We start from the raw sequence: 27,906 nt of genomic DNA on the forward strand, positions 1-27,906 counted from the left end.
CATTTTGCTTGCTCTTTTATTTACTGAACTATCATTTAGTCTACATATCTTCATGTTCTATATGGATGTTAGAAATCTGCAATCCTAAATAGTGGAAGATCCAAACCTAAGTAACAGACAAGAGATAAACCTCTGCATAAAATACAGATCAGACAACAAACTCACTGCAATTTTACATTTCTGTAAATAACAGTTTTAACCCTATAACTTCTTCTCTCTTTGCAGTTTGTAAAGGTTAAGATACTAACATTTCATCTATTAGGACTATATAAAAATGAAAAGCACAAATCCGTGTAGCACTTCAAGGTGAATAACGGGGAAAGGAAAACACATGTACAGGCTTTGTCTCTTCGATTAAAGTTTTACACCGGCAAACAACTTTAATTGTTGTTACGTGACACAAACAAAAGGAGAAGCAGTGAGTGGCTAAATCTTGGAAAGCACTCATAATGACTGGATTAATGCTACATTAAATACCACAATGTCACAGTAGCAAGTGATAAAAAATCCGACCAATAAGCAACAATAACTACACTTTGACAGCTGCCACACAATGACAGCTGTCACATCTCCTACTTCAAACATTCCTCCCCTGGGAATCCGCGACAAAATGTGTCTGCTCTATGCTCTATCATCAAGTCTGTCAACACCTACACCAGCAACCTCTTCCAGACTTTCCTCTCCTGCATCTACCCCACTAATCTTATTCACAAACAAGTCTCCTGGGCAGTATCTTCCCTCAACCTCTGTGTCATGTAGTTCCCACTTTAGAAAATCTAAGAAGCACTCCCCTCTTTTCCTGGCCTCAAATCCCTCAACACATTACTTCTCCCAACCTCCGTAACATCTTAGTATGACATTCCGGACATCAAGGCTCCTTCCCCAGCTGTAAAAATTGCTTCGCACACCTATCTAGTCCAGCCCCACCATTGGTGAATCCTACAATACCAAAGACGGAGCATCTTACAAAACCATACATGTTGTTTAACATGTCCACCTGTGTCCACTGTCGAGCATTTCATGGAGGCATGGCCAACACTTATCTGGCTGAGTGCTTAAATGGGCATAAAAGAGCTGTCCGCCTTGAGAACACCCAGTATCCACTTGCTGCTCATCTTCTACAGCAGGGGCTTTCAAACTTCAAGTCACGGTTCTCATAGCCATCATGACCTTAAGGTATGGGTGTCATAAAAATAATAATTTGTATTGTTTGCTTTCTGAGTAAAGGATCAACATGTGAACTAGTAGTGACGTATTGCAAAGCTGGTGTATAAAGTGTTATTAATATTGGAGTGATGTAGATGACAGTTGACTCACACGACTTGCTTGTTATTACTCAGTAACAGTCAGCATGCAGGTTAGTTTTGTCAAATGTAGATAGCTTTTAATTGCTGCTTGTCTTCTGTCATTTGTGTTTCTCTGTCAGCATGGACAAATTTTTACATGCAAGTTCAAAATGTAATATTTCCAATGTACCATGCAGTTTTAAAGAGAAGTATGATGACAGTTACTTGAATTTCGTTTTAATGTGTACTGTCACTGGAAATGGAACACAAGCACAGAGCATCATTTGTTTCAAAGTCCTAGCTATTGAAAGCATGTTTCCTAAAAAATGATACTACATTTGGAGTCAATTCACAGTAGGTTGGTAAACAAACCATACGAATGGCTCTGAGCACTATGGGACTTAACATCTATGGTCATCAGTCCCCCCATACGAATGGTCCCACAAGTTAAATGACAGAACAAAAGAAAGCTTTCACTAAACAAGCTGAGATTCCGGCAAAGGCTCCTCTTTCACATTACGAAGTTGCCTATTGTGTACCAAAGAGCAAGAAACCTCACACCATAGCAGAGGTGGCACTTTATTTTACCAGCCTGCACAGTTATGGTATGTATTACGATGGGTAAGTCAGTTGCTAAGCAATCTGGAAATATGCTCTTGTCAGACAACACTATTAGTTGTTGAATATTCAATATGGCTGATGACGTTAATGAACAGTGTGATGTGCATCTAATTTATTACGTGTGGTTTGTACATTACAACAAAATTCACAGAGATCATCATCTTTCCTGCAGAAAAAGTAACATTTGGAACAAAAGCCACAGAACTCTTTGAAATACTACACTCTGTTATGCAAGAAAACAATGTTAATTGGGAAAACTGGATAGACTAGTATACAGATAGAAGTCATTGCATGGCTGGCTGTTACACCACACTGTAAGCTCTGATCTGTAAAAACACAAATCATGCTATTTAGATACACTGTTTCACTCACCAAGAAGCAATGGCATTAAAAAGCAAGAGAGTGCTGTCCTTCATGAGGTTATTTAATCAGTGATTGACAAACTTAATTAAAAGTCAGCCACTTATGATGTTTTTGACAAATGTGTGTTGATATGGAGGCTGAACGCATTTTGCTAATTTATTACAGTAAATATCACTATCTTTCATGTGAGAATGTCTTGAAAGGGTTATTGAATTCAGGAATGAATTTAACTCTGATATTGTTCAAGAGAAACACTTAGATTCATTTAACAGTGACTGTTTTGAAGCTCATGCATTTTCATAAAACTCAATTCACTGGATGTATCTGTTCAATGTAATGAGACCAACTGTCTGAAATTGATACAAAATTTCAGTCTTCAGGAAGAAACTACTATTGTGGGAGAAAGTTGTATGATTAAGATGTACTCTACATTTTCCCTGCCCTTCACACAGTCTTAGAAGGCAATAACATTCAGTGGAGAGAAGAACTGAGAACTGTGATTTGGTTTATGTCATTTAACTGAATTCAGTGACTATATTCTGAGTACTTTCTGGAACCAGACAAGCACACCAGGATCATACACCCTTTCAGTACTGAATTCTGTCAACACTTTCCACTGAAGAATAAGAGCAATTTATTAATATTTCTTCAGACACCACGATGAAATCAAAGTTTGTTTCCTCATCACTGTTCAAGTTTTGGAACTTAGTGAAGCAGGAGTGTCAACATGAAATATAGATCACAAATGAATGTGGAGAAGGAGATGTGAGTCACAATTTCCAATCTTGTGCCATGACGTAAAGAACTGACGATGAAGAAGCAAGCTTATACTTCCCATCAATTTCATTGCAAGAATATGATGCAGTAACATTAGAAGTGGCTTAAAATGTGTTATGTTAATAGATACAAAAGAAATAATTACTCTTATTCATTTTTTTCGAAAGTTGAGTTTATTTTCCCCATACTCCAAGTCAGAGGTCATGTGCGAAAGAAGCTGCGGTGTTCATGTTCAGGTCAAAGAAGCTGTGGATCCAAAACGATCTAAAACTGTGGATCCAAAATGATCTAAAACCACTGCTCTACAGCATGACTCAAAGGAATCACTGCTACACCATACGGGCTATTTAAATACTCCCACTCAATGCTAGTTTCCCTGAAATCTGGAGTAGGGAACATGGCCTCCAACACATCTTTGCATCCTGACACCCCCCTACAAGTGAGCACTGTCAGCACACATCCTCAAAGTTTTTTTTATATTATACTTTTATTATATTTTTAAAACTTTTATTTTTTCATCTTTGTTCTTCTTCTTCACTCCCCCCCCCCCCCCCCCCCCCCCCCATTTCCCTGGGGGACTGATGAGCTTAGCTGTTTAGTCCCCCTTAAACATCCCAACAACCACCACCACCCATTTCCCTCTCGTCACAGTTTTATTGCTGTCCTAGTTCTTGACTGCATTATTCATTTCTGTCTTTACTTCTCACTCTGCCTTTATTGTCTCTTGGTCCCCAATGGAGGCTGACCTTAGTGTAAGTAGTCCTTTTGCCCAATAGGGGCTTGTCCAATGAGTCGGGTAATCAGGAGAGATGCACTGCACAAATCCACAGATGGAAGGTAGTTGGGGGGGGATGATGATGAAGATGATGACGATGGTAACAATGGTTTGTTTGTGTGATCACACAACAGTAAGATTTTTAGTGCCCATACTAACATTTCATAGAATGACTGTGGTTGAAGCGTAAAAAAAGTGAAATAATACCCTAAGTGTGTATGTAGATACACTTGTACATGCCCACACCTATGCATGCACGCGCGCGCACGTACCCACACACACACGCACACACACACAGTTTGAAAATATTGTTATGGTGCAGACAGAAAAAGGAAGAAATTAAATTTTTTCTTAAGTTCACACTACTACAGCCGCAGGTGACACCAGGCAGAGATGATGACATAGCTATGCAGAAGGGAAGAAACAGTTAATGCTCAAAGTCTGTCACTTTCACGAGCACGAGTTGCTACAGCAGCAGACACAACTTACACATTCAGCAAAATGTCCACTGAGACAGAGAGAGACAGAATATTCATTAGCTCTTGTTACATGGAGCAACAAACTCTACCTTGGATGCAGCAAACATCTATCGCAGACTTGACAGTAGTTAAGAGCATTTAACAAACTAATATTGCACCTGTGGTCTAGGGGTAGCGTCCTTGATTCGTAATCAAAAAGTCTTCGGTCCCGGGTTCAAATCCCGCCACCACTTAAATTTTGATTAATAATCAGCATTGGCGGCCAAAGACTTTTGGCATAAGAAGCCACCCTCATTGTGCCAACGGCCCTGTCAAAGAGGGCGGAGGAGCGGACAGAGGTTCAGGGCACTCTCTTGTCCTAGGGATGGGAAACTGCCCCTACAGGTGGAAGAACCAGCAATGATCAATGGAATGAGGATGCAGAAGGCAATGGAAACCACTGCATTAAAGACATATAACGTGTATCCACAGGACGTGTGGCCGGTAAATGAAGAAGTGCCATGATGATCTCTCCTTTAGCAAAAGATTCCAGAATAGTCCCCCATTCGGATCTCTGAGAGAGGACTACCAAAGGAGAGGTTACCATGAGAAAAAGATTGAATAACCAATGAAAGGATAATGTTGTATGAGTCAGGGCATGGAATGTCAGAAGCTTGAACATTGCAGGGAAACTAGAAAATGCAAAGGCTCCATTAACAGCAGCAGTAAGTGGTACAACGGGGTTACGATTCATTATGAATAGGAAGGGAGGGCAGAGAGTGTGTTACTGTGAACAGTTGAGTGACAGGGTTGTTCTTACCAGAATCAACAGAAAACCAACACTGAGAACGATAATTCAGGTGTACATGCCGACGTTGCAAGCTGAAGATGAAGAGATAGAGAAAGTGTATGAGTATATTGAAAGGGTAATACAGTATGCAAAGGGGGATGAAAATGTAATAGTCATGGGGGGCTGAAATGCAGTTGTAGGGGAAGGAGTAGAAGAAAAGGTTACAGGAGAATAGAGGCTTGGGACAAGGAATGAGAGAGGAGAAAGACTAATTGAGTTCTGTAACAAGTTTCAGCATGTAATAGAGAATACTCTGTTCAAGAATCACAAGAGTACGAGATATACTTGGAAAAGGCCGGGTGATACGGGAAGATTTCAGTTAGATTACATCATGGTCAGACAGAGATTCTGAAATCAGATACTGGATTGTAAGGTGTACCCAGGAGTAGGTAGACTCAGACCACAATATAATGGGGATGAAGAGACATTAGTCAGGAAGAATCAATACGCAAAGAAGTGGGATACGGAAGTACTAAGGAATGACGGAATACGGTTGAAGTTCCTTAAGGCTATAGGTACAGCAATAAGGAATAGCTCAGTACAGTTGAAGAGGAATGGACATCTCTAAAATGGGCCATCACAGAAGTTGGGGAGGAAAACATAGGTACAAAGGAGGTAACTGCAAAGAAATAATAGGTAACAGAAGAAATACTTCATATGATCGATGAAAGGAGGAAGTACAAAAATCCTCCGGAAAACTCAGGAATACAGAAAAATAAGTCACTGAGAAATGAAATAAATAGGAAGTGTAGTGAAGCTTAGATGAAATGGCTGCAGGAAAAATCTGAAGACACTGAAAAAGAAATGACTGTCGGAAGGACAGACTCAGCATACAGGAAAGTCAAAACAACCTTCAGAGACATCAAAAGCAAGGGTGATAACATTAAGAGTGCAACAGGAATTCCACTGTTAAATGCAGAGGAGAGAGCAGATAGGTTGAAAGAATATATTGAAAGCCTCTACGAGGGGGAAGATTAGTCTGATGTGATAGAAGAAGATACAGGAGTCAATTTAGAAGAGATAGGGGATTCATTATTAGAATCAGAATTTAAAAGATCTTTGGAGGACTTAAGATCAAATAAGGCATAAGGGATATCCAACATTCCATTAGAATATCTAAAATCATAGGGGGAAGTGGCAACAAAACGACTATTAACCTTTGTGCGTAGAATGTATGAGTCTGGCTACATACCATCTGACTTTCAGAAAAGCATCATCCACAGAATTCCAAATACGGCAAGAGTTGACAAGTGTGAGAATTATTGCACAATCAGTTTAACAGCTCATGCATCCAAGTTGCTTACAAGAATAATATACCAAAGAATGGAAAAGAAAATTGAGGATGAGCTAGATGATGAGCAGTTTTGCTTAAGGAAAGGTAAAGGCATGAAAGAGGCAATTCTGACATTGCGGTTAATGATGGAAGCAAGACTAAAGAAAAATCAAGACACATTCATAGGATTTGTAGGTCTGGAAAAAGCATTCGACAATGTAAAATGGTGCAAGATGTTCGAAATTCTGAAAAAAAAAAAAATAGGGGTAACCTATAGGGAGAGAGAGGTCATATACAATATGTACAACAGCCAAGAGGGAATAATAAGAGTGGAGGATCAAGAACGAAGTGCTCCTATTAAAAAGGGTGTACGACAAGGATGTAGCCTTTTGCCCCTATTGTTCGATCTGTACATCAAGGAAGCAATGATGGAAATAAAGAAAGGTTCAGGAATGGAATTAAAAATCAAGGTGAAAGGACATCAATGATATGATTCGCTGATAACATTGCTATCTTGAGTGAAAGTGAAGAAGAATTACATGATCTGCTGAAAGGAATGAACAGTCTAATGAGTACAGAGTATGGATTGAGAGTAAATTAAAGAAAGGCGAAGGTAATGGGAAGTAGTAGAAATGATAACAGTGAGAAACTTAACATCAGGATTGATGGTCACGAAGTAGATTAAGTTAAGGAATTCTGCTGCCTAGGCAGTAAAATAACCAATGACTGACAGAGCAAGGACGACGTCAAAAGCAGACTAGCAACGGCAAAAAGGGCATTCCTGGCAAAGAGAAGACTACTAATATCAAATATAGGCCTTAATTTGAGGAAGAAATTTCTGAGAATGTACGTCTGGAGTACAGCATTGTATAGTAGTGAAACATGGACTGTGGGAAAACCAGAACAGAAGAGAATTGAAACAGACGGATGTTGAAAATTAGATGAACTGATAAGGTAAGGATTTTGGAGAGGAAAGGAACATATGGAAACACTGATAAGTACAAGGGACAGGATGATAGGACATCTGTTAAGACATGAGGGAATGACTTCCATGGTACTAGAGGAAGCTGCAGAGGGCAAAAACTGTAGAGGAAGACAGAGATTGGAATACATCCAGCAAATAATTGAGGACGTAGGTTGCAAGTGCTTCTCTGAGATGAAGAGGTTAGCACAGGAGAGGAATTTGTGGCGGGCTGCATCAAACCAGTCAGAAGACTGATGACAAAAAATAAAAAAAAAGAAGCAAACAGAGAAGAACTACGACTGTTGACCACTAGTAAAGAAGCAGGCTACATTTGATTATAATGAACAGAACATCACGGCATTACCTACCTCCCATCTCCATAAGTACTGCGGTTCTCCATCTCTGAATTCAGTTGGTCATTTGCACTGATGGCATTTGTACCAAAGCACTCAATTCAATGATTATGATGATGTAGCGACATCCATGTGTTAGATGTTCCAGCACTTGATGTGAACGTTCCTGAGATGGTAACGTCCAAATAACCATGATCTGCCACTCGTCAGACTTCGCATTTGCCGCTGCCTACAACATCGCTGATGAGGAGACTGGGGGTCTTCCAACACCAGTACATCTCGCAGTGCTTATCACATTAACAACATCGCCTATGCTGAGTGAGAGGACCATCTGGCACTTATGTTCCTGATTATCACTGTAGGTACTTCCGGGTGCCAAGGCAAGACCCTATCTGCCCAGTGGCCTAGGATCATCCAATTACATGCCTTCCAACAGTGCGGTAAACCCTAATGGGTCACCGCATATCATCGACGTCTTCCAGAGAGAGACTGCGGATGCTGTAACACAGTTGGCGGGAGGGGGGGGGGGGGGGGGGGGGACATAATCTCATGCTATGGCTTTGCCTGCCAGATGGCAGCCTGCAACTGCAGGACTTCGGCCAAATGGCTGGAGCAGCAACCTTGCCAGCTGAGCCGAAAGTGGGAATTTCACTGTGTCACTGGCACAGGGTGTCAGCTGAGGCTGACAAGAAGAAAAGAACTGTAAATCTGAATGAACAAATATTAACTTGCTAATCATGTTTCACTAGTGCCAAAAGATAGTCTACACTTTCCACAGCACCATCCGGACAAGGAGAGGTGTCTCAGCTTGGTACCCCTACAATAAACATTAAAAAGGAAGAGAAAGAAGTATAAGAATATAGCATATAGCTGTGGTTAGCAAATCATTGAGATAGAATGTACGAGCCAGCCTCTCTGTAACATACTAAAATCCCCAGCCTAGAGTCCAGACACTTCACAAAACTTTAAAATCTTCACCACACTTATCTTATATCAGCTACAACAGAGGGCTGACTCCAACAGAAATTTGTTTCTGTGTTCTCATTACAATATAAAATGCACTCAGGAAAAATGTGGCTTGCAGTGATTTGCACACCACAGGTTTCATAGACTGGGGGATCCTCTCACTGGATTATGGAGCCATGTGTTTGGGGACAATGCCCAATTCAGAGGTGTATCAGGGTCACATTATCCCACCTGTGTGACCAGGATGAGGAATGTCATGGCTTGGTATCTGGCTACAGCGACCACAGATTAATATCACTCACTGGCAACTACTACTCCTCTACAACTGCATGGATCTCTGATGCAATAGTGAAATGACAGTCCGCAGGGGTGTGGCGCATTTTGTTGTGTCATGTTCCCTGCAGGCCTCTTTGGTGGCTCGGACCCCAGATTCCTGAGTGTCACGGTACCCAGCAGAATGACACCTACTTCCCACCCATTGAAAGAAGTATTAGCTGGACCAGTTTTTCTGCAACGTGCTGTGCAGCAATGATTGTAAGGCAATAATGGGATCAGAGCAGGGACAAGATGCTTGCCCTGAAGATGCTTCATCTGCACGACTGCCTTCAGGATTGCATGGAGCTCTGCATTAATTACAGTGTATTCATAGCAAAGGCAAATCCTGAAAACCGGTTGGGGAGGAGTTCCCTTGTTTGAAGCTGTCAGTGTACACAACTTTAAAATTTTGCTGCCTATCTAAAAAAGCATATTTGAAAATGTAAACTCTAGAATTTAATCCTTCTAATACTGCATCAAATAATTCTGGATCTCTGTAGGGGTTACAGTGGAGGTCTGCTACAACCTTGATGAAATAAATTACAACCAACCACACCCATCTCTAAAAGGGAATACTTTGCACAAGCCCCATATGGTCTCATCACTCGTGTTGATTACAAAAAAACCTTTCCGTTGGTGAACAAGCAATGGGGCAGGATGGTATGCAGATGTGTAGAGTGTGGGCAGTGTTTTATAGGCCTATTGCACCACGAGGAGTCATCGCTTGAAGTGAAGTGTAGACTCACTACTTCAGCACAAAGGCTCAATATAGGGCTAGTTCAAAACCCCCGGTGGCCAGCCAATTTCTTTAATGAAGCACCATGTCCAACATCTTTAAATAAGAGGGTCATGCAGGCCCATACACCAAGCATCCAGAATCAAGCTGAGAACCAACAGAGCTCCTATAAAACTTGAACAGTCATGTTCTGCCTGCTACCCATGAATTGTGCCTAAGACACTTTAAAATACTGAATGATTTAAGGGACCATCTTTTCAAGTTCCTAAGGTGTGGCAAATCAAGTGTAAGGCCCAGAAACCTCACCATGCCTTTAAAATTAAGAACAGTGTCCCTAATCCTCAATTCAAGAAAGTTCAAAACAGAATGCGAATTGTTACAGAGAATACACACAGACTTCTTGGTAGTGAATTTAAAGCCCCTCTTCTCTACCAATTCCTCCAACTGACAAATAGTCTGTTGCAATTGATGAGTAGTTGTTGCAAGGCTTGAGGAGGAACAAAACACAGGAGAGGAGGAACAAAAGACAAAGAAGTCGTCAACATGTAAAGAACACTGGACAGAATGTTCAACTACTCACGTGACACTATTAATAGCTATGCCAAAGACAGTCACACTTAAAACACTACCTTGAGAGACAGCATTCTCTTGCTTCAAGCGATCAGAGAGGAAGTCACTGACTTGGTATCTAAAATAGTGTACCAAGGGGAAGGACTGTGTAAATATGGGAAGACATGTGTCTCAAAGCAGTATCACAGGCCTTCTTGGTGTCAAAAAATGATGGCGCAGGGAAGCCTGTTGTATAGCTGCTTCCAGAAGGGTCCGGTCATCAATGGTGGAACCCACACTGAAAGCGACTAAGGAGATTCTACAATCCAGACTAGATGGCAGCTAACCATCCACTTCCAGGTCTCTCACAAAAAGCTAGTGAGGGCAAGACTATGAAAACTATTAGCGTATATACCATCCTTCCCAGGTTTTAAAAATGGAATTAAAATTACCTCTCTCCACGAGTTGGGAAAGTATCCTGATATTCAAATGAGGTTAAAAAGGGAATGGAGGATTTCTTTGCTCTGCCTTGTGAGGTGCTGTAAGAAAGCATAATGGACCGTATCATGACCATGTGATGTGTATCAAGCTGCACACAATACAGTATCTAGCTGCCACATGGGAGTCCCAATTGCCCCTTTCAACAGCCACCCTGTGGTTTCGGAATGCTGATTTCTGGCTGGCAGCGGCGGTAGCTGTGGCAAAATAGGCTGCCGTACTTTGGGCAGTTTCTCGCAGGTTGGTCTGGTGGTTTCCATTCCCCATTACAACAGCCACTGTGCAATTCCCTCCTCCCCATAAGTCATCCTGATGGCCTCCCATACAACTGTACTTTTAGTGGAATGGTTTATGGTGTTCAGGAACTGTTGCCACGATCTCTTTTTGATGTGTCTGGTAATTTGACAACTTTTTACCCTCACTACCTAAGAGGCAGCTTGATTCCCTGCAGTTGGCCGCCACTTGAATATACACAGAGCTGTCATCCTTGTCCTGATTGATTGCAGAACGACATTTCTTTGTCCATCACGGGACTGGCTGCTTTTTCAGCTGGCATGAACACTGTGGAATGGATGCTTCAGTGGTGTGATGGATCATTTTGATAATATGATCCACCCATTTCTCGATGATGTCACAGTATTCAAACACAGCAAGTTGGCTGTAATGTGCCCTGTCTGACCTACTGAGCACCCATCGTTGTGACTATCTTTCTGGCACCACTCTGTCTGGCAGATGAATTCAGATTAGGAAGTGATCACTTGAGTACAAGTCATTGAACACTTCCCACTGAGTGGTGTGTGCAAACACTATAAAGCATACCAAGAGATTCAGAGAGAGTGCGTGCTCTGCCCCATATTCAACAAACATGCATATGAAGACACTAGAAGCTCTCAATTGCTCTACATCTGGGGCACATGGCTGCAGAGCCCCAAAGCACACTGTGTGCTTTAAAAACACCACGGAGGAGTAAGGGCTGGGGAAGCTGCATAAAGGCACATTTACACTGAATTCTAAACATGTTCTGCAACACTGTTCATGGCCAGTACTAAGCTAACAGTGTTCACAGCATGTAGGCAACACACAACAAGTGTTCCATGGCTGTGTTGGTCAGATCAAAAGAAAATTGTTCCTGGCCTGCCATCACTAAATGCTACTACACAGTGATAGTGTCCGTTTTGGCTCAGTTTGTAATGTTGTCTGTTGTCTTTGTGTGGGTTCCTTTATGAAAAGGAACGGATAAGAAGCAAAATTTACAAACTTGTCACACTCTATGAGACAGAGAAGTGCATCTGGAATATTTGAAGTTATATTTATAAAAATATTAGAAAGAAGCATGACTCCCTACAAAAAAGTACTGGTTTTTTTATCACCAGCAGCAGTGACACACACAAAAAAAATTAGGTCTCTCCTTTCTCAATATGACAACGGCACCGGCAGCAGCAGCAGCAATAACAACAGCAACAGCAACAACAATAACCCGTCACATTCATTGGAGAAGTTGTCTTTATTGAAAATGATATAGTGGAATAATCTTAAAATGAAAATAAAAATAAATATATAATAAATTAAGTACATGTTTCAGCAATACTAACATAGCTTAATTGTGTTTACTATATTCTTCAGTCCTGCAACCAAAGCTTCACAAACTGCATGAACTATTTGAGATATGACTAGCTTTGAAATGAGGAATAAATGTGCAAGGCTTTGATATGAATGTTCTGTTGCCAAAAAATGAAGAGTAACAGCAAGTCTTTGTTTCACAGAAACTGCTTTTCTGAAGTTTTTATCTTTCTTTGAAAGAAATGGCACTGTACTATTCACTAGAATTTCAAAATCAGATGGTGACATCCTAGGGAAGTTACAAAAACCAGAACCAACTTAAAAATTCAGCTCACACTGTGTCATGCCACATATTCTCTAACACGTCTTTGTTCATGAACAGTGAATACGTCATTATCTTCCTCTGCTTATTTTGTCAAGTGTTGTTAATGCAGCACAACATATAATTAATTCTTCCTCTTCACTTGTCGTAGCGTAGCACTTGATGTGAATACACAATGCAAAATGTTTCCTGCCAGTTCAGCAAAGCAGACAATGCGGATACATAAACATTCCGCGTATTTCTATAGACTAGAGTTCAAAGCAGTGCCCACTGCATTGATACAAAAGTTGAGTTACATCAATTCAGTGGCACACTATGACTTAGCTGACGTGCAACACATTAGTTCCTTAAGAGTTACAGACCGCAAACACAAGCTTGGTGGTTGGTGACTAAGTTAACTCTTTCAATTGGAAGATACAGCCCCTTTTTATGGCTTAGGTTTTCCGTACCCAAGTGGTTATTGACAGTTGGTAATGCTGGTGGAATGTATAAACAAGAAACAATTGAGGCAATCAGTCAGTGCACATTACGCATGTCAGAACCAAGAGAAGCAAATATCAGTCTCTTGTGTAACTGATATAAATGGACACATCAAACTAGGTTCTGTTTGTATGTCCTTATCATCCCTGTAATGAAGCTGGCACAGTCCTTACCGGTGTTCTGATCTTCACTCTCTGACACCACCTCCTTCATCTTTGTCTATTTTGGGATCTGAGAGACCTGCTCTTCCTTTTAACCTTCCTTAAGCTATCGCCCTCCTCGCAAAGGAAAAATGGTTGCAAAATATATGACTCTGTAATTTAACAATATTATGAAAAGAAAAGCTGCCACTCACCACATAGCAGAGATGCTGAGTCACAGACAGGTACAACAAAAAGACTGTCACAAATAAAGCTTTCAGCCATTAAGGCCTTCATCAACAATAGAAGACTTCTATTGTTGACGAAGGCCTTAATGGCTGAAAGCTTTACTTGTGACAGTCAACAATAGAAGTCTTCTATTGTTGACGAAGGCCTAAATGGCTGAAAGCTTTATTTGTGACAGGCTTTTTGTTGTGCCTATCTGCGACTCAGCAACTTTCCTTTTCATAATACTGTTGCATTCCGTCCTGGATTTTCCACTGTTTGATTCTATAATTTTTATTTGATATGAGTCTATAAGGAGGACTAAACATTTTGCCCCGTGAAGGTAAGCCAGCAATTCTGTCTCATAATTTTGAGTACTGTTATAGCTTTGGCAGTAGTCAGCCATCATTCATTTTAACAGCTTCGCTTGACAGCCATATTTTTGCATATTGTGAGGGAAAAAGAACACATTAACACAGTACTTTACGGGGCATGTGGACAGCAGTAATCACCAGCATGAATGCATGTGTAATGCATGTAAATACTGGAAATTTTGTCATGCAATGATTTCAACTTGCAAATAAGTTTATTTTTTTACCCCACTATGTAATTAAAAGACTAATAGAGTTGTTTCATTAACCACTAGTCTTCAGTGCATCAAAAATGAAGTAGTGACGCCAGCTGATGACACTCAAATGAAATGTAATTTATGTGTTCAACAAGTCTGGTCAAGTCCAGCTCTTAGAGGCATAGAGTCTAAAACATTAATAAATTTCATAATTGAAATGCCTGAAACAACAGCTTTTTTATATTTTATTACATTTTATGACATGATATACCTTCAGTAACTTCAGTTCCACAAGCATTCCTTCACAACATGTTCGGCCACTGCACCATAATAGATACATGCTCTCGGAGTCTTTCATTAGCCCAGGATTTTCATTTTCAATTTTCCCATCATCACCTATGGAAAGAGTTAAATATGGCAAAACTATAAAAAATGATGACAAAACAAAAGTCATAATCTTGGACACTGGAATTCTAACATGGTTTAGAACTTCAGGTTATAGCACATGTTTCACTGACAGATCAAACAGCCACTTAAAAACTGTGTGTTTGTCACCACTAACTATGAATTGCTTATGAAAAGATAATTACTCAGCTGTCCCCAGGAAAAGTAAGTAGGCACAAGGGCACACAAAAGCCGCAAGATGGGTTGTCAAGATTATCATGCATAAAATTATACAGTTATCCATAATTATCAATGAGACCCGAATTTACCATTTTGAGGAATCAGTTATAATCTACACCTCATTAATTTTAACCATATTATTCACATACCATTTCATAATTTCATCAACAAAGCTGCACCCTTCCTCTGTCTGCATTACCTTGATGAAGCATTTTTACACAATTTTTGATGATAATGAACCATAATATTCAAGAGAGGATAAACTATAACTCTAGGATTAAAGATAACCAAACATGTCAAAGATCAAGTTGTGACCATGAACAGATACAACTAAAGGGTTCTAACTTCACAAATCTATATTTTATTGTCAAGCACTGAAAATTGGAACAATTAGCATACATATTACCACAGCTGCAGTATGAGTACTGTAATAAATAATAAATGTGACCTGGAACATGTCTGTAGCAGCAAGAAGCCAATCAGACATAGCGCCAGGACACTTTTATGGCTTGGATATCAGGTGGAAAAGTGCCTTGTTCTGAAGTGAGAAGAAAATGGTCAGAAAATATGGCATGCAATGTAGATGGAAAAAAGATATCATATAGCATTCAATCGGAAAGTAGTAGTAGTAAAAATAAAACTATCCTCAGTCAAAGAATTGTTTGTAGACCACACTGTTTTATTAGGCATGGTCCTTACCTTCCTCCGACCGCTCAACTTACTTACCAAGCCTCTTGTAATATGACCCATAGTTAAAAGTGGACTGTGAACCACACTGCAACTTGGTATTTGCAACATTAATAAATCACTGTCAGAGGTGAAAGAAGCAATAAATGATAGAAAAACTCCTTTAACTGACTGGGGATACAACCTCAAATCTTTGGATCTACCTCTGGTTTGTATAAAAGTTCTCATTTATTCCTTTCTTATTTGAGAGCCAAAATGTGTAAGGTTGTCCAATTAGTAAAATAAAAAAGTGGTCAACAAACAAAATTCTATTATTTAGTGTAATTATGATTGTTAACTCATATATTGAATATATATCATTTACTGACAAAATTTACCACCTAGATACAATCAACTCAAAACTGACAAGGGAATGAATAAATGGTAGGATGCAAGGGGAGACAAGCTAAGTAGAAAATAAATGGACAATTTCAAAAGCTTACAACTATTAAAATTTTGCATGCAGTTAAGTCATGGTCAAATGTGTGCACACCCATCTGAAGATGATACATTCATGGGAGACTTTGGCTTCATTTCATTGCACACAGTAGGTCACCTCTGAAAATCCACTTGCATACGCTTAATAGTCTGAAAAAAAAACTAACGTTTCTGACTGTAAAAGCTTACACTTTATGGCGATAATTGCAGAAAAAGCTAATGACTCTGCTTCCCTTCACATATCTCAACATTTATTACTATCAGCCATCAGCTCTTCATAAGTTTCTAGATTAAAGCAGATGCTGCACACCAATAGCTGTATGTGCTACTGCAGTTGATAATTTCCTATCACAACAATCTACAGGACAATAACTGTAAGAATTTTACCCTCCACTGACAATGTGATTATGTCTCACTGTACACTTCTTTTTCATTTTGAAATTTCTAGATCACTCCTGGTAGTTACAAGCAGTCAACTTGTAATCACTGTATATAAAACACAATGTCCAGACCAATTGACTGACTCATCATTGCCCAGCCCAAACCACTATGGATAGCAACTTGAAGTTTGGAGAAGGTGTGAATATTACACTGTAGGCATCATTTAGGAAAGGACTTTTCAAAATTCCAACCCTAAGGGGGTGAAACAGGGGACAAAATGAAATGTGGATATTAAGGCAATTTTGAAGCCAGACTGACAAAAACTGGTATTGAGTTTCTTGGTCAGAAATAGAGAAATATGTATTTCAGCATTTTTTGAAATTTAAACCATGGGGTTGCAATAGTGGGTGAAAGCTTTTTTTTCCAAAATATATCATTGGTAAAGAACTACTAAAGAATTTTTAAAGCTACAACTATGAACTATACTGCAAAATATTAAAGACTTTAATACGGATGTCAAAGCCAATATATTACAAGGAAAAGATAGTCATATCAGATAACAAAGTAAAGACAATATGGGATATAGCGAAGGAGGAGACCGGTAGAACCAGACATGAAGAGGAACAAATAGCATTAAGAGTAAATGATACATTGGTGACAGATGTGTGTAGTGTTGCAGAACATTTTAATAAACATTTTATAACTGTTAGCGAAAAGATGGGGTTGTCAGGTTCGGTAGATGCTGCTATGGAATATGTCAGACCAGAAATTTCAAGCAACTTCCATAATATGAATTTGACCCTCACTACCCCAACAGAAATAATGTCTATCATAAAATCTTTAAAATCAAAAACATCTAGTGGCTATGATGAAATATCAACAAAGTTAATTAAAGAATGTGATTCTGAGCTAAGTAACATATTAAACTATCTGTGTAACCAGTCATTTATCAGTGGAATATTTCCTGAATGGCTGGAAAATGCTGAAGTTAAGCCACTGTTTAAGAAGAGAGATAAAGAAATAGCACCAAATTTCCGTCCAATTTCACTGTTGCCAGCATTCTCAAAAATTTTCGAAAAAGTACTGTACAGTCGGCTTTATAACCATCTTATCTCAAATAACATACTGTCAAAGTCACAGTTTGGATTTCTAAAAGGTTCTGATATTGAGAAGGCTATCTACACTTACAGTGAAAATGTGCTTAATTCATTGGACAAAAAATTGCAGGTAACTGGTATATTTTGTGATCTGTCAAAGGCATTTGACTGTGTAAATCACAATATCCTTTTAAGTAAATTAGAGTATTATAGTGTAACAGGAAATGCCTCAAAATGGTTCAAATCTTATATCTCTGGCAGGAAACAAAGGGTGTTATTAGGAAAGAGACATGTATCAAGCTATCAGGCGTCATCCAACTGGGAACTAATTACATGTGGGGTCCCACAAGGTTCCATTTTGGGGCCCTTAGTTTTTCTTGTGTATATCAACGACCTTACATCAGTAACATTACCAGAAGCCAAGTTCGTTTTGTTTGCCGATGATACAAACATTGCAATAAATAGCAAATCAAGCGTAGTCTTAGAAAGATCAGCTAATAAAATATTTGTGGACATTAATCACTGGTTCCTAGCCAATTCTTTGTCCCTAAACTTTGAAAAAACACACTACATGCAGTTCAGAACTTGCAAGGGGTGTCCCACGAGTATATGTCTAACATACGATGACAAGAAGATAGAAGAAGTGGACAGTGTTAAATTCTTGGGATTACAGTTTGACAATAAATTCAACTGGGAGGAGCACACCACAGAACTGCTGAAACGTCTTAACAAATCTCTGTTTGCAATGCGAATTTTGTCAGACATAGATACAAAAATGAAAAAGCTGGCATACTATGATTACTTTCATTCCATAATGTCATATGGGATTATTTTTTGGGGTAATTCATCAAGCCAAGCTGAAGTTTTCCGGGCACAAAAACGTGCAGTAAGAGTTATATGTGGTGTGAACTCAAGAACATCCTGCAGAAGCCTGTTTAGGGAACTAAGGATGCCAACTACTACTTCCCAATACATTTATTCCTTAATGAAATTTGTCATTAAAAATATATCACTTTTTCAAACCAACAGCTCAATTCATGGAATCAATACTAGAAATAAGAATAATCTTCACAAGGATTTAAAGTCACTTAGTCTTGTACAAAAAGGTGTGCATTATTCAGGAACACACATTTTCAATAACTTGCCAGCAGCCATAAAAAGCTTAACAACCAATGAAATTCAGTTTAAGAGAAGCCTAAAGGATTTATTGGTGGCCAACTCCTTCTACTCCATTGATGAATTTCTCAGTAAAACCAACTGATTTGTGTGTGTGTAAAAAAATATATATATATAAAAAACAAAGATGATGTGACTTACCAAACGAAAGCACTGGCAGGTCGATAGACACACAAACAAACACAAACATACACACAAAATTCTAGCTTTCGCAACCAACGGTTGTTTCGTCAGGAAAGAGGGAAGGAGAGGGAAAGACGAAAGGATGTTTCCATCAGTCCCTACACTTAAAGTTCCCATCTCTGGCTGCAACCCTTCTTTCCATCAGTCCCTATACCAGTTCCAAACTGAACAATCCATTGCCCTCACCCACCTAATCCTTCACCTACACATCAACTCAGCCAATGAACACACCCGTCAACTCCCATCCTTAATATAAGTCCTCAATCTTTCCTCTCCCACATCCACACCGGCTGTTCAGAGCATCCTCCTACAGGCCAACTGCAAATTAGAACAGCATGCCACCCTCCACCTCAAAAAACTATCCAATCTCCTGGTTTCCCACCTCCGGAAAGGCAACTCACTCACCCTTCACAACCTTTCCAGCAAACCTCAACCTCCTCTCATTGTACACAAACCCAGTCTCTCCCATCTACTCAATCTCCCCACTTCCAGCTCCACTTCCTCCAATCCAAAGGCCTCACCTTCAGCCCCACTCCCAGATTCAACCAAACAGCCCTCGTCAAAGATTTACTGTCCTACACTCGTACTCTCTGCTGGAAATATCACTTTGCCACAAAGAAAAATGATCCTAATCCTACTCCTAATGATCCAACTCTCCAAGACACTATCCAAATTGAACCCTGCCTGGAACAGTTCCGTCCTCCATCACAGAGGGACCCACCTCCTCTTCCTCAAAATCACCCTCTCCAAACCTTCCAGGATTTTCTGACTTCCAGCCTTGCCTCTCAATCCTTCTTAAAAAAACCTTAATCCTACTCCCAACATCACCACTGCTGAAGCCCAGGCTATCCGTGATCTGAAGGCTGACCGATCCATCGTCATTCTTCTGGCGGGCAAGGGTTCCACGACCGTGGTACTTGATCGTCGGCAGTATGTGGCTGAGGGACTGCGTCAGCTTTCAGACAACACCACATACAAAGTTTGCCAAGGTAATCCCATTCCTGATGTCCAGGCGGAGCATCAAGAAATCCTCAGAACCTTAGGCCCCCTGCAAAACCTTTCACTTGACTCCATCAACCTCCTGACCCCACCGACACCCCGCACCCCTACCTTCTACCTTCTTCCTAAAATTCACAAACCCAATCAACCCGGCCGCCCCATTGTAGCTGGTTACCAAGCCCCCACAGAACGTATCTCTGCCTACGTAGATCAACACCTTCAACCCATTACATGCAGTCTCCCATCCTTCATCAAAGACACCAACCACTTTCTCGAACGCCTGGAATCCTTACCCAATCTGTTACCCCCGGAAACCATCCTTGTAACCATTGATGCCACTTCCTTATACACAAATATTCCGCACGTTTAGGGCCTCGCTGCGATGGAGCACTTCCTTTCACGCCGATCACCTGCCACCCTACCTAAAACCTCTTTCCTCATTACCTTAGCCAGCTTCATCCTGACCCAAAACTTCTTCACTTTTGAAAGCCAGACATACCAACAATTAAAGGGAACAGGCATGGGTACCAGGATGGCCCCCTCGTACGCCAACCTATTCATGGGTCGCTTAGAGGAAGCCTTCTTGGTTACCCAGGCCTGCCAACCCAAAGTTTGGTACAGATTTATTGATGACATCTTCATGATCTGGACTCTCAGTGAAGAACTCCAGAATTTCCTCTCCAACCTCAACTCCTTTGGTTCCATCAGATTCACCTGGTCCTACTCCAAATCCCACGCCACTTTCCTTGACGTTGACCTCCATCTGTCCAATGGCCAGCTTCACACGTCCGTCCACATCAAACCCACCAACAAGCAACAGTACCTCCATTATGACAGCTGCCACCCATTCCACATCAAACGGTCCCTTCCCTACAGCCTAGGTCTTCGTGGCAAATGAATCTGCTCCAGTCTGGAATCCCTGAACCATTACACCAACAACCTGACAACAGCTTTCGCATCCCGCAACTACCCTCCCGACCTGGTACAGAAGCAAATAACCAGAGCCACTTCCTCATCCCCTCAAACCCAGAACCTCCCACAGGAGAACCACAAAAGTGCCCTACTTGTGACAGGATACTTTCCGGGACTGGACCAGACTCTGAATGTGGCTCTCCAGCAGGGATACGATTTCCTCAAATCCTGCCCTGAAATGAGATCCATCCTTCATGAAATCCTCCCCACTCCACCAAGAGTGTCTTTCCGCCGTCCACCTAACCTTCGTAACCCGTTAGTTCATCCCTACGAAATCCCCAAACCACCTTCCCTACCCTCTGGCTCCTACCCTTGTAACCGCCCCTGGTGTAAAACCTGTCCCATGCACCCTCCCACCACCACCTACTCCAGTCCTGTAACCCGGAAGGTGTACACGATCAAAGGCAGAGCCACGTGTGAAAGCACTCACGTGATTTACCAACTGACCTGCCTACACTGTGACGCATTCTATGTGGGAATGACCAGCAACAAACTGTCCATTCACATGAATGGACACAGGCAGACAGTGTTTGTTGGTGGCTAAACATGCCTTGGTGCACGGCCAGCACATCTTGGCACAGTGTTACACCGTCCGGGCTATCTGGATACTTCCCACTAACACCAACCTATCCGAACTCCGGAGATGGGAACTTGCTCTTCAATATATCCTCTCTTCCCATTACCCTCCAGGCCTCAATCTCCGCTAATTTCACGTTGCCGCCACTCATACCTCACCTGTCATTCAACAACATCTTTGCCTCTGCACTTCCGCCTCGACTGACATCTCTGCCAAAACTCTGCGTCTTTGAATATGTCTGCTTGTGTCTGTATATGTATGGATGGATATGTGTGTGTGTGTGTGTGTGTGTGTGTGTGTGTGTGTGTGTGTGTGTGTGTGTGTGTGTGTGTGCGCGCGAGTGTATACCCGTCCTTTTTTCCCCCTAAGGTAAGTCTTTCCACTCCCGGGATTGGGATGACTCCTTACCCTCTCCCTTAAAACCCACATCCTTTCTTCTTTCCCTCTCCTTCCCTCTTTCCTGATGAATTTTGTGTGTCTATCGACCCGCCAGCGCTTTTGTTTGCTTGGGTCTGCTTGTGTCTGTATATGTGTGGATGGATATGTGTGTGTGTGTGCGCGAGTGTATACCCGTCCTTTTTTCCCCCTAAGGTAAGTCTTTCCGCTCCCGGGACTGGGATGACTCCTTACCCTCTCCCTTAAAACCTACATCCTTTCGTCTTTCCCTCTCCTTCCCTCTTTCCTGACGAAGCAACTGTTGGTTGTGAAAGCTAGAATTTTGTGTGTATGTTTGTTTGTGTGTCTATCGACCTGCCAGCGCTTTCGTTTGGTAAGTCACATCATCTTTGTTTTTAGATATATTTTTCCCGCGTGGAATGTTTCCCTCTATTACATTATATATAACTTCTGCGCAATTTCAGTGCAGTAATGTGTTCACTGTAAATGTGTGTGTGTGTGTGTGTGTGTGTGTGTGTGTGTGTGTGTGTGTAAGTACAATCTAACTTCTGCGCTATTTCAGTGTAGTAATGTGTTCATTGTAAATAAGTATTATAGTAGTTGTATTACATGTTTATTACCTTATAAATAAATAAAAACTGTTTTATTTTAAATTCAGTGCATTAGTATTTGTAAAATGACTTTCATATAGTGTTCATTAAAAAATGATGATCATTCCACTTGGGACCTGTGGAATGGTACATTAGCTTATTTGTTTTAGTTGTAAATATTTGTCATGTATTGTTGTTTTTCTGACATGTTCCACATCCTGGAGGACCTCCTCACTACGGATCAATTGGAATGAAAGTAAATCTAATCTAATCTAATCTATTTGGTTTCTTGGTTACAAACGAAAAATGTGTGTTTTAGTTGTTTCTGGAAACTGAACCCCTAAGGCGATGAAATAGGGGATGAGAGATTTTTACGAACATATTTTCTTATGAAAGCATTTTTGAAACTAAATCAATGAAAATTTAAATTTGGTTCCTCAGTTAAAAATAAAAAATACATGTTTTACTGTTTTTGGATATTCAACTCCCATGGGGGTCAAATGGGGGGGGATGAAAGTTTTTATGTATATATTTCACTGTGAGAACATTTTTAAATCTTGATGTATGAACGTTCATATTTGGTTCCTCTGTTAGAAATAAAACATATGCTTGTCATTGTTTTTGGAAATTCAACCCCTTAGGAGGTGAAATAAGTGGTGAAATGTTCTACGAAAGTATTTCACTATGAAAATGTTTTTAAAGCTAAATCTTTGAAAATTGGAGTTTGGCTTCTCAATTAGAGATGAAAAAATATGTTTCACTGTTCTTGGAAATTCACCCCTAAAGGGGTATTGGGTCAGATTGATTCACTGACTCATCATCGCCCAGCCCTAACTGCTAAGAATAGAAACTTGAAGTTTGGAGAGGGTGTGGAATTTGTACTGTAGGCATCGTTTAAGAAGCGATTGAACGAAATTCCGCTCCTAAGGTTATGAAGTAGGGGATGAAAGACTTATTGAAAATATGTCGCTATTAAGGAAATTTTGAAGCTGGAACTATGAAAACTGGTATTTCATATCTCAGTCATAAAATCAAAAAATACATTTTTCAGCATTTTTGAAGATAAAGAATTACTAAACAACTTCTAAAGGATTTTTAAGGCTACATCTATGAAAAATGGTATTTTACTTCTCATTTTGAAACACAAAAAATACATGTTTCAGTTTTTCTGAAACTTCCACTACTAAGGGAGTGCAACAGGGGGTGAAAATTTTTAAGAAAATATTTTGCTACATTAAAACAATTTTAAAGCTAGTTTATGACAATTGATATTGTATTGTATGGAACTGGGACCCTAGAAACGACGGAGAGGCTTCATCCTCGCGTAGCCCTCAGTGGTTCACAACCCCACAACAGGCTACAGCAGTCCACTCACCCCATCACCGCCCCACACCGAACCCAGGGTTATTGTGCAGTTTGGCCCCCAGTGGATCCCCCCTCCCCCCACCTCCCCCTGGGAATACCAGACAAGTGTAACCCCAATGTTTACATGGTAGAGTAATTATGGTGTATGTGTAAGTGGAGTTTGTGTAGGATTCGCTGACATTGCGTAACTGAGGCGGAATAAGGGGAATCAGCCTGCATTCGCCAAGGCAGATGGGAAAACCCTTTAAAAACCATCCACAGATTGGCTGACACACCGGACCTTGACACTAATCTGCCGGGCAGATTCATGCCTAGGGACCGGCACGCCTTCCCACCCGGAAAGAAGTGCGTTAGACCACACAGCTAACCGGGCGGGCCAAAAATGATATTTCACTTTTCTGTTAGATACAGAGAAATATCTATTAGAGAATAAAAGTTGCTATGGAAATATCTCCACAAGAACACAAAAGGTATGATTAAGAAAAACCTTGGACTCCAGCTACCAGAATTGCTTTTTGGTCAGAAGTATATTCAGAAAAGACCATGCTTATATGGCCTTAATTGGTGCAAAAAGCTTACAAGGAGTTGCAATTTGTGGACGACATAAAAATTCTATTAAATAAAAACAAACAATATCTCTGCAGACCATACAGTCTATGCAAGGGAAGCAGCAGGCACTAAGCTAATATGTATTAATCTCACAATCATTTACTTCTCACTTGTCTAGAGGCTCAACACCTTGTCCCAATTTAATTGCACATGGCTGTACTCTTCAAAGCAAACTTCTCTCAATGCTATACTCCATCTCTCAGAGCTTTATTGTAAATAGCTTTGGAAGATCCACAATTACATTTTGTGGTTAGAAAAGTCAAAGATTACTCATGCATATCATTGGCATTTATAGTGTCCCATGTAACTAAGTGCTGGGTTCATTTTACAGAAGTATCATTTTGACCTGCTTCAGAAAACCTAAATTGTCCATTATTACTGCTCACTACCCTCTTAGAAATACTTCTCACTTCAATTTGACACTTATATCTGAACTGATTAACAATGTATATTAGAGTTTTGAAATTTCCATTGTGTCTAGATGTGAAGTTCCATTACAATGGTCCAATTACATCTAATAATTAAATTTACATTTACTAAACCTGTGTAGTATTCCAGACAAATGACAGTGAACAGAGCTTTCCAGTGCTCTCTACTTGCGTGGCTAACATAACTGTGAAACATTTCCCATGCATCAATAGCAGAACAGCTTGTGATAGTTTCTGAACAAAAACAGAACTTCAGTGCAATGAAAAATTCAGCTCATGGCACGTCAAATCTCAGTCATTGGTTTGTTACCCAATCTATGCTGAACACTCCATAAAACCTCCAGAGGTTAGTAAGTAGTAACTGATTACTGTACACCACTATTCAGGACCAACATATACTGTCAGGTTTCTGGCTGTCTTTAAGAACACCAAATTCTGATCACCGCCTTTTTGTGTGAATCAGTATCACTGTTCCTTATCACTCTTCTTTTCTTATTACTCTTATTTTGAAATCAAATAAAACCATTTTTTCAGCTTCTATTGCCATGTCATCTACCACAAACCACTTTTATGCTCACTGCTGCCACCTCACAGTTCTCACAGAGGCACCAATCAAATAACCTTTCCTCTATCCTTTCACACATCTCTGACCACATCTCTGACCAACTGGATTTCAATCTGCTGCTGCTGTTGTTATTGTTGTAGGCTTCTGCCCGAATATTGGTTTCAATCTACCCATCTAAACTTCAGCATTCTTCTGTCATACTTCAAATTCTTCTGTTTCATTATTCTCTGTGCTGTTTATCATCCATGTTTCTCTTCTGTACCAAACTACATTGCTGACAAATACCTTCAGAAAAGAGTTACTAACAAATTTATATTCAGTACTAAGGAATTTATCATTTTCAGAAAGGCTTTTTTCCCCTTTGTCCATACCTGATGTAATTTGATTACATTCAATTTGCCTGATTTTATTTTTGTTGGTGTTCATCTTTTAATCTTTTTTCCCTTCTATTCCACTCATCTTCCAAGTCTTTTACCGACTGTGACTGAACTACAAAGTCGTCAGCAAACCTCAAAGTTTTTATTTCTTCTCCCCGAACTTTAATTCATTTTCGAAATTTTTACTTGATTTTCTTTGCTTGTTCAGTGTTCGGATTGAATAACTCCCTTCTTATTGTTTCCCTTTCATGTCCTCCTGTAGTCTGCTTTCTGTACAAGTTGTAGATAACATTTTGCCCCCTGTTTTTTATCCTTGCTACCTTCAATATTTCAAAGAGTATATTCCAGCCAACACTATCTAAAACTTGTTTTCCATAACAACAACAGTTTAGTTACAATGGGGAGAATTGGATTGGGCAACACCGTGAATTCATCATAGAGATGTTCTTTAAAAATGCAGTACTTGTGGCCACCATTCAGAGGAAGTTCTATCTCCAATTCAACATTCCACATAATGGTGCAATTTCAACCCACAATAAAATTCTGCTACAGGTTAATAACTTCCTTGAAACATGTTCTGCACTGAAGGAAAAACCAGGAGGCAGTGCAAAGACGGCCACATCACCTGAAAACATTGAAGTTGTGCAACATGCAATTCAACAGAGACCCAACCAATCTGCTAGATGACACGCACATTCTCTTGGGTTATCAAATCCGTCCATTCAATGCACTTTACACTGTCTAAATTTTCATTTCCACAAAACTGCAATTGTTCAGGTGTTGAAGACTCAACATTTTGTGAGAAGATGTTTCACTGAAGCAAATACGGATGTGTTGGTGCAAGAACCTGGAATTGCGATTTTAATGTCAGATGGGGCTCACTTTTACCTAAACAGCAGGGTTTAAAAAAAAAAAAAAAAGTACCATTATTGGTATCCAAACAATGCTCAACGACTGCACCAGTGCCCACTGCACTTTGGCTGTGTCACAGTGTCGGTGCTCTTTGGCTGTGTCACAGTGTGGGTTGGATTAGGGAAATTTTGTGTCATGGGGCCTTATTTCTTCGAAGAAAATGGGAAAGCCAATGCTGTGAACTCAGAGCATTATTTGACCATGTCGTGTGAATTTCTCACCCTGGAACTTCGTCGTCTTGGGATAAATTGTTGAAATGTTTGGTTTCAGCAAGATTGTGCAACAGCTCACACTTCCAATGTATTTATGTCTGAAGTAGGGAAGTCGTTTCCATGGAAAGTGATATCCGACTGAGGAGATGTTGACTGGCTGCTCTGCTCTCCTGTCCTCATTCCATGTGACTTTTCTTGTGGGACTTCCTCAAGAGCAAAGTGTACATCAGTAAGTCACATACTGTGCTTCAATTACAGGATACCACTGAGTGACAGATTCATGCTATAACCCGTAACACGCTGGAGAGAGTGATGATAAACTTTGTGCAGAGGGTCAATGCGAACACCGAAAAAGAGGGCCAGTACTTGAAGGGCAATATCTTTCACAAACAATTAATTTCTCTCAAAATAAACACATAAGATGTAAACATTTATTGACTGTGTATCTTTCAAAATAAAATAAGTTACTATATTTTAAAATGTCTGGGTGCTATAAATTTAAAAACCATCAGACAATGCTGACTCACCCTGTACTAGTTTTTGCCAATGTTCTGCAAATGATTCATTAAACTGATACTTTGGAAATATTCCCACCAGTTCTCACCTGTCTTATTTGCAATAGGAATTATTTAATCATTTTTGAAGTCTGAGGGTATTTCACCTTATCTCATATGTCTTGTACACAAGGTAGAATAGTTTTGCCTTGGCTGGTCCTTCCAATAGTGCATTAATTAACAGAATGTTGTCTACACCAGGGGCCTTGTTTCAGCTTGGGCCTTCCACTGCTCTGTCAAATTATTCTCACATTATCATATCTCTCATCTTGTCTTCTTTACTTCCTTTTCCCTTTCTATAATACTGTCTTCAAGTTCATTTCCCTTGTATAGCCACTGTATGTATCCCTTCCCCTTTTCAGCTTTCCGTTCTTTGGTTAGTACTGGTTTTCATTCTGAGCTCTTGATATTTATACAGCTGATTCCCTTTCCTCCAAAAGTTCTTTCATTTTTCCATAGGTGGCATTTATCTCCCCCCTATGTTTAGAGTACAGCTCTGTATGGTGGTGCAATGTGGACTGCGGAAAAACCAGAACAGAAGAGAATCAAATCACCTGAGGTGCGGTGCTACAGAAGAATGTTGAAAATTAGAAGGACTGATAAGGTAAGGAACAAAGAGGTTCTCTGTAGAATCAGTGAGAAAGGA

At 40.2% G+C, this 27,906-nt stretch overlaps 1 protein-coding gene across 3 annotated transcripts in view; it reads right to left on the reverse strand.

Moving 5' to 3' along the window:
* LOC124594930 (PAT complex subunit CCDC47) overlaps positions 1-27,906 on the reverse strand; it is a 78,297-nt gene that overhangs the window by 19,852 nt on the left and 30,539 nt on the right. For all 3 annotated transcript variants that reach the window (XM_047133430.1, XM_047133429.1, XM_047133428.1), the window contains exon 5: positions 14,351-14,475. In XM_047133430.1, coding sequence (XP_046989386.1) covers positions 14,351-14,475 — 125 coding nt within the window. The remainder of the gene's footprint in view (positions 1-14,350; positions 14,476-27,906) is intronic.

The sequence above is a fragment of the Schistocerca americana genome, chromosome 2 (assembly GCF_021461395.2).
Source record: "Schistocerca americana isolate TAMUIC-IGC-003095 chromosome 2, iqSchAmer2.1, whole genome shotgun sequence".
Classification (NCBI taxonomy): Eukaryota; Metazoa; Arthropoda; class Insecta; order Orthoptera; family Acrididae; genus Schistocerca; species Schistocerca americana.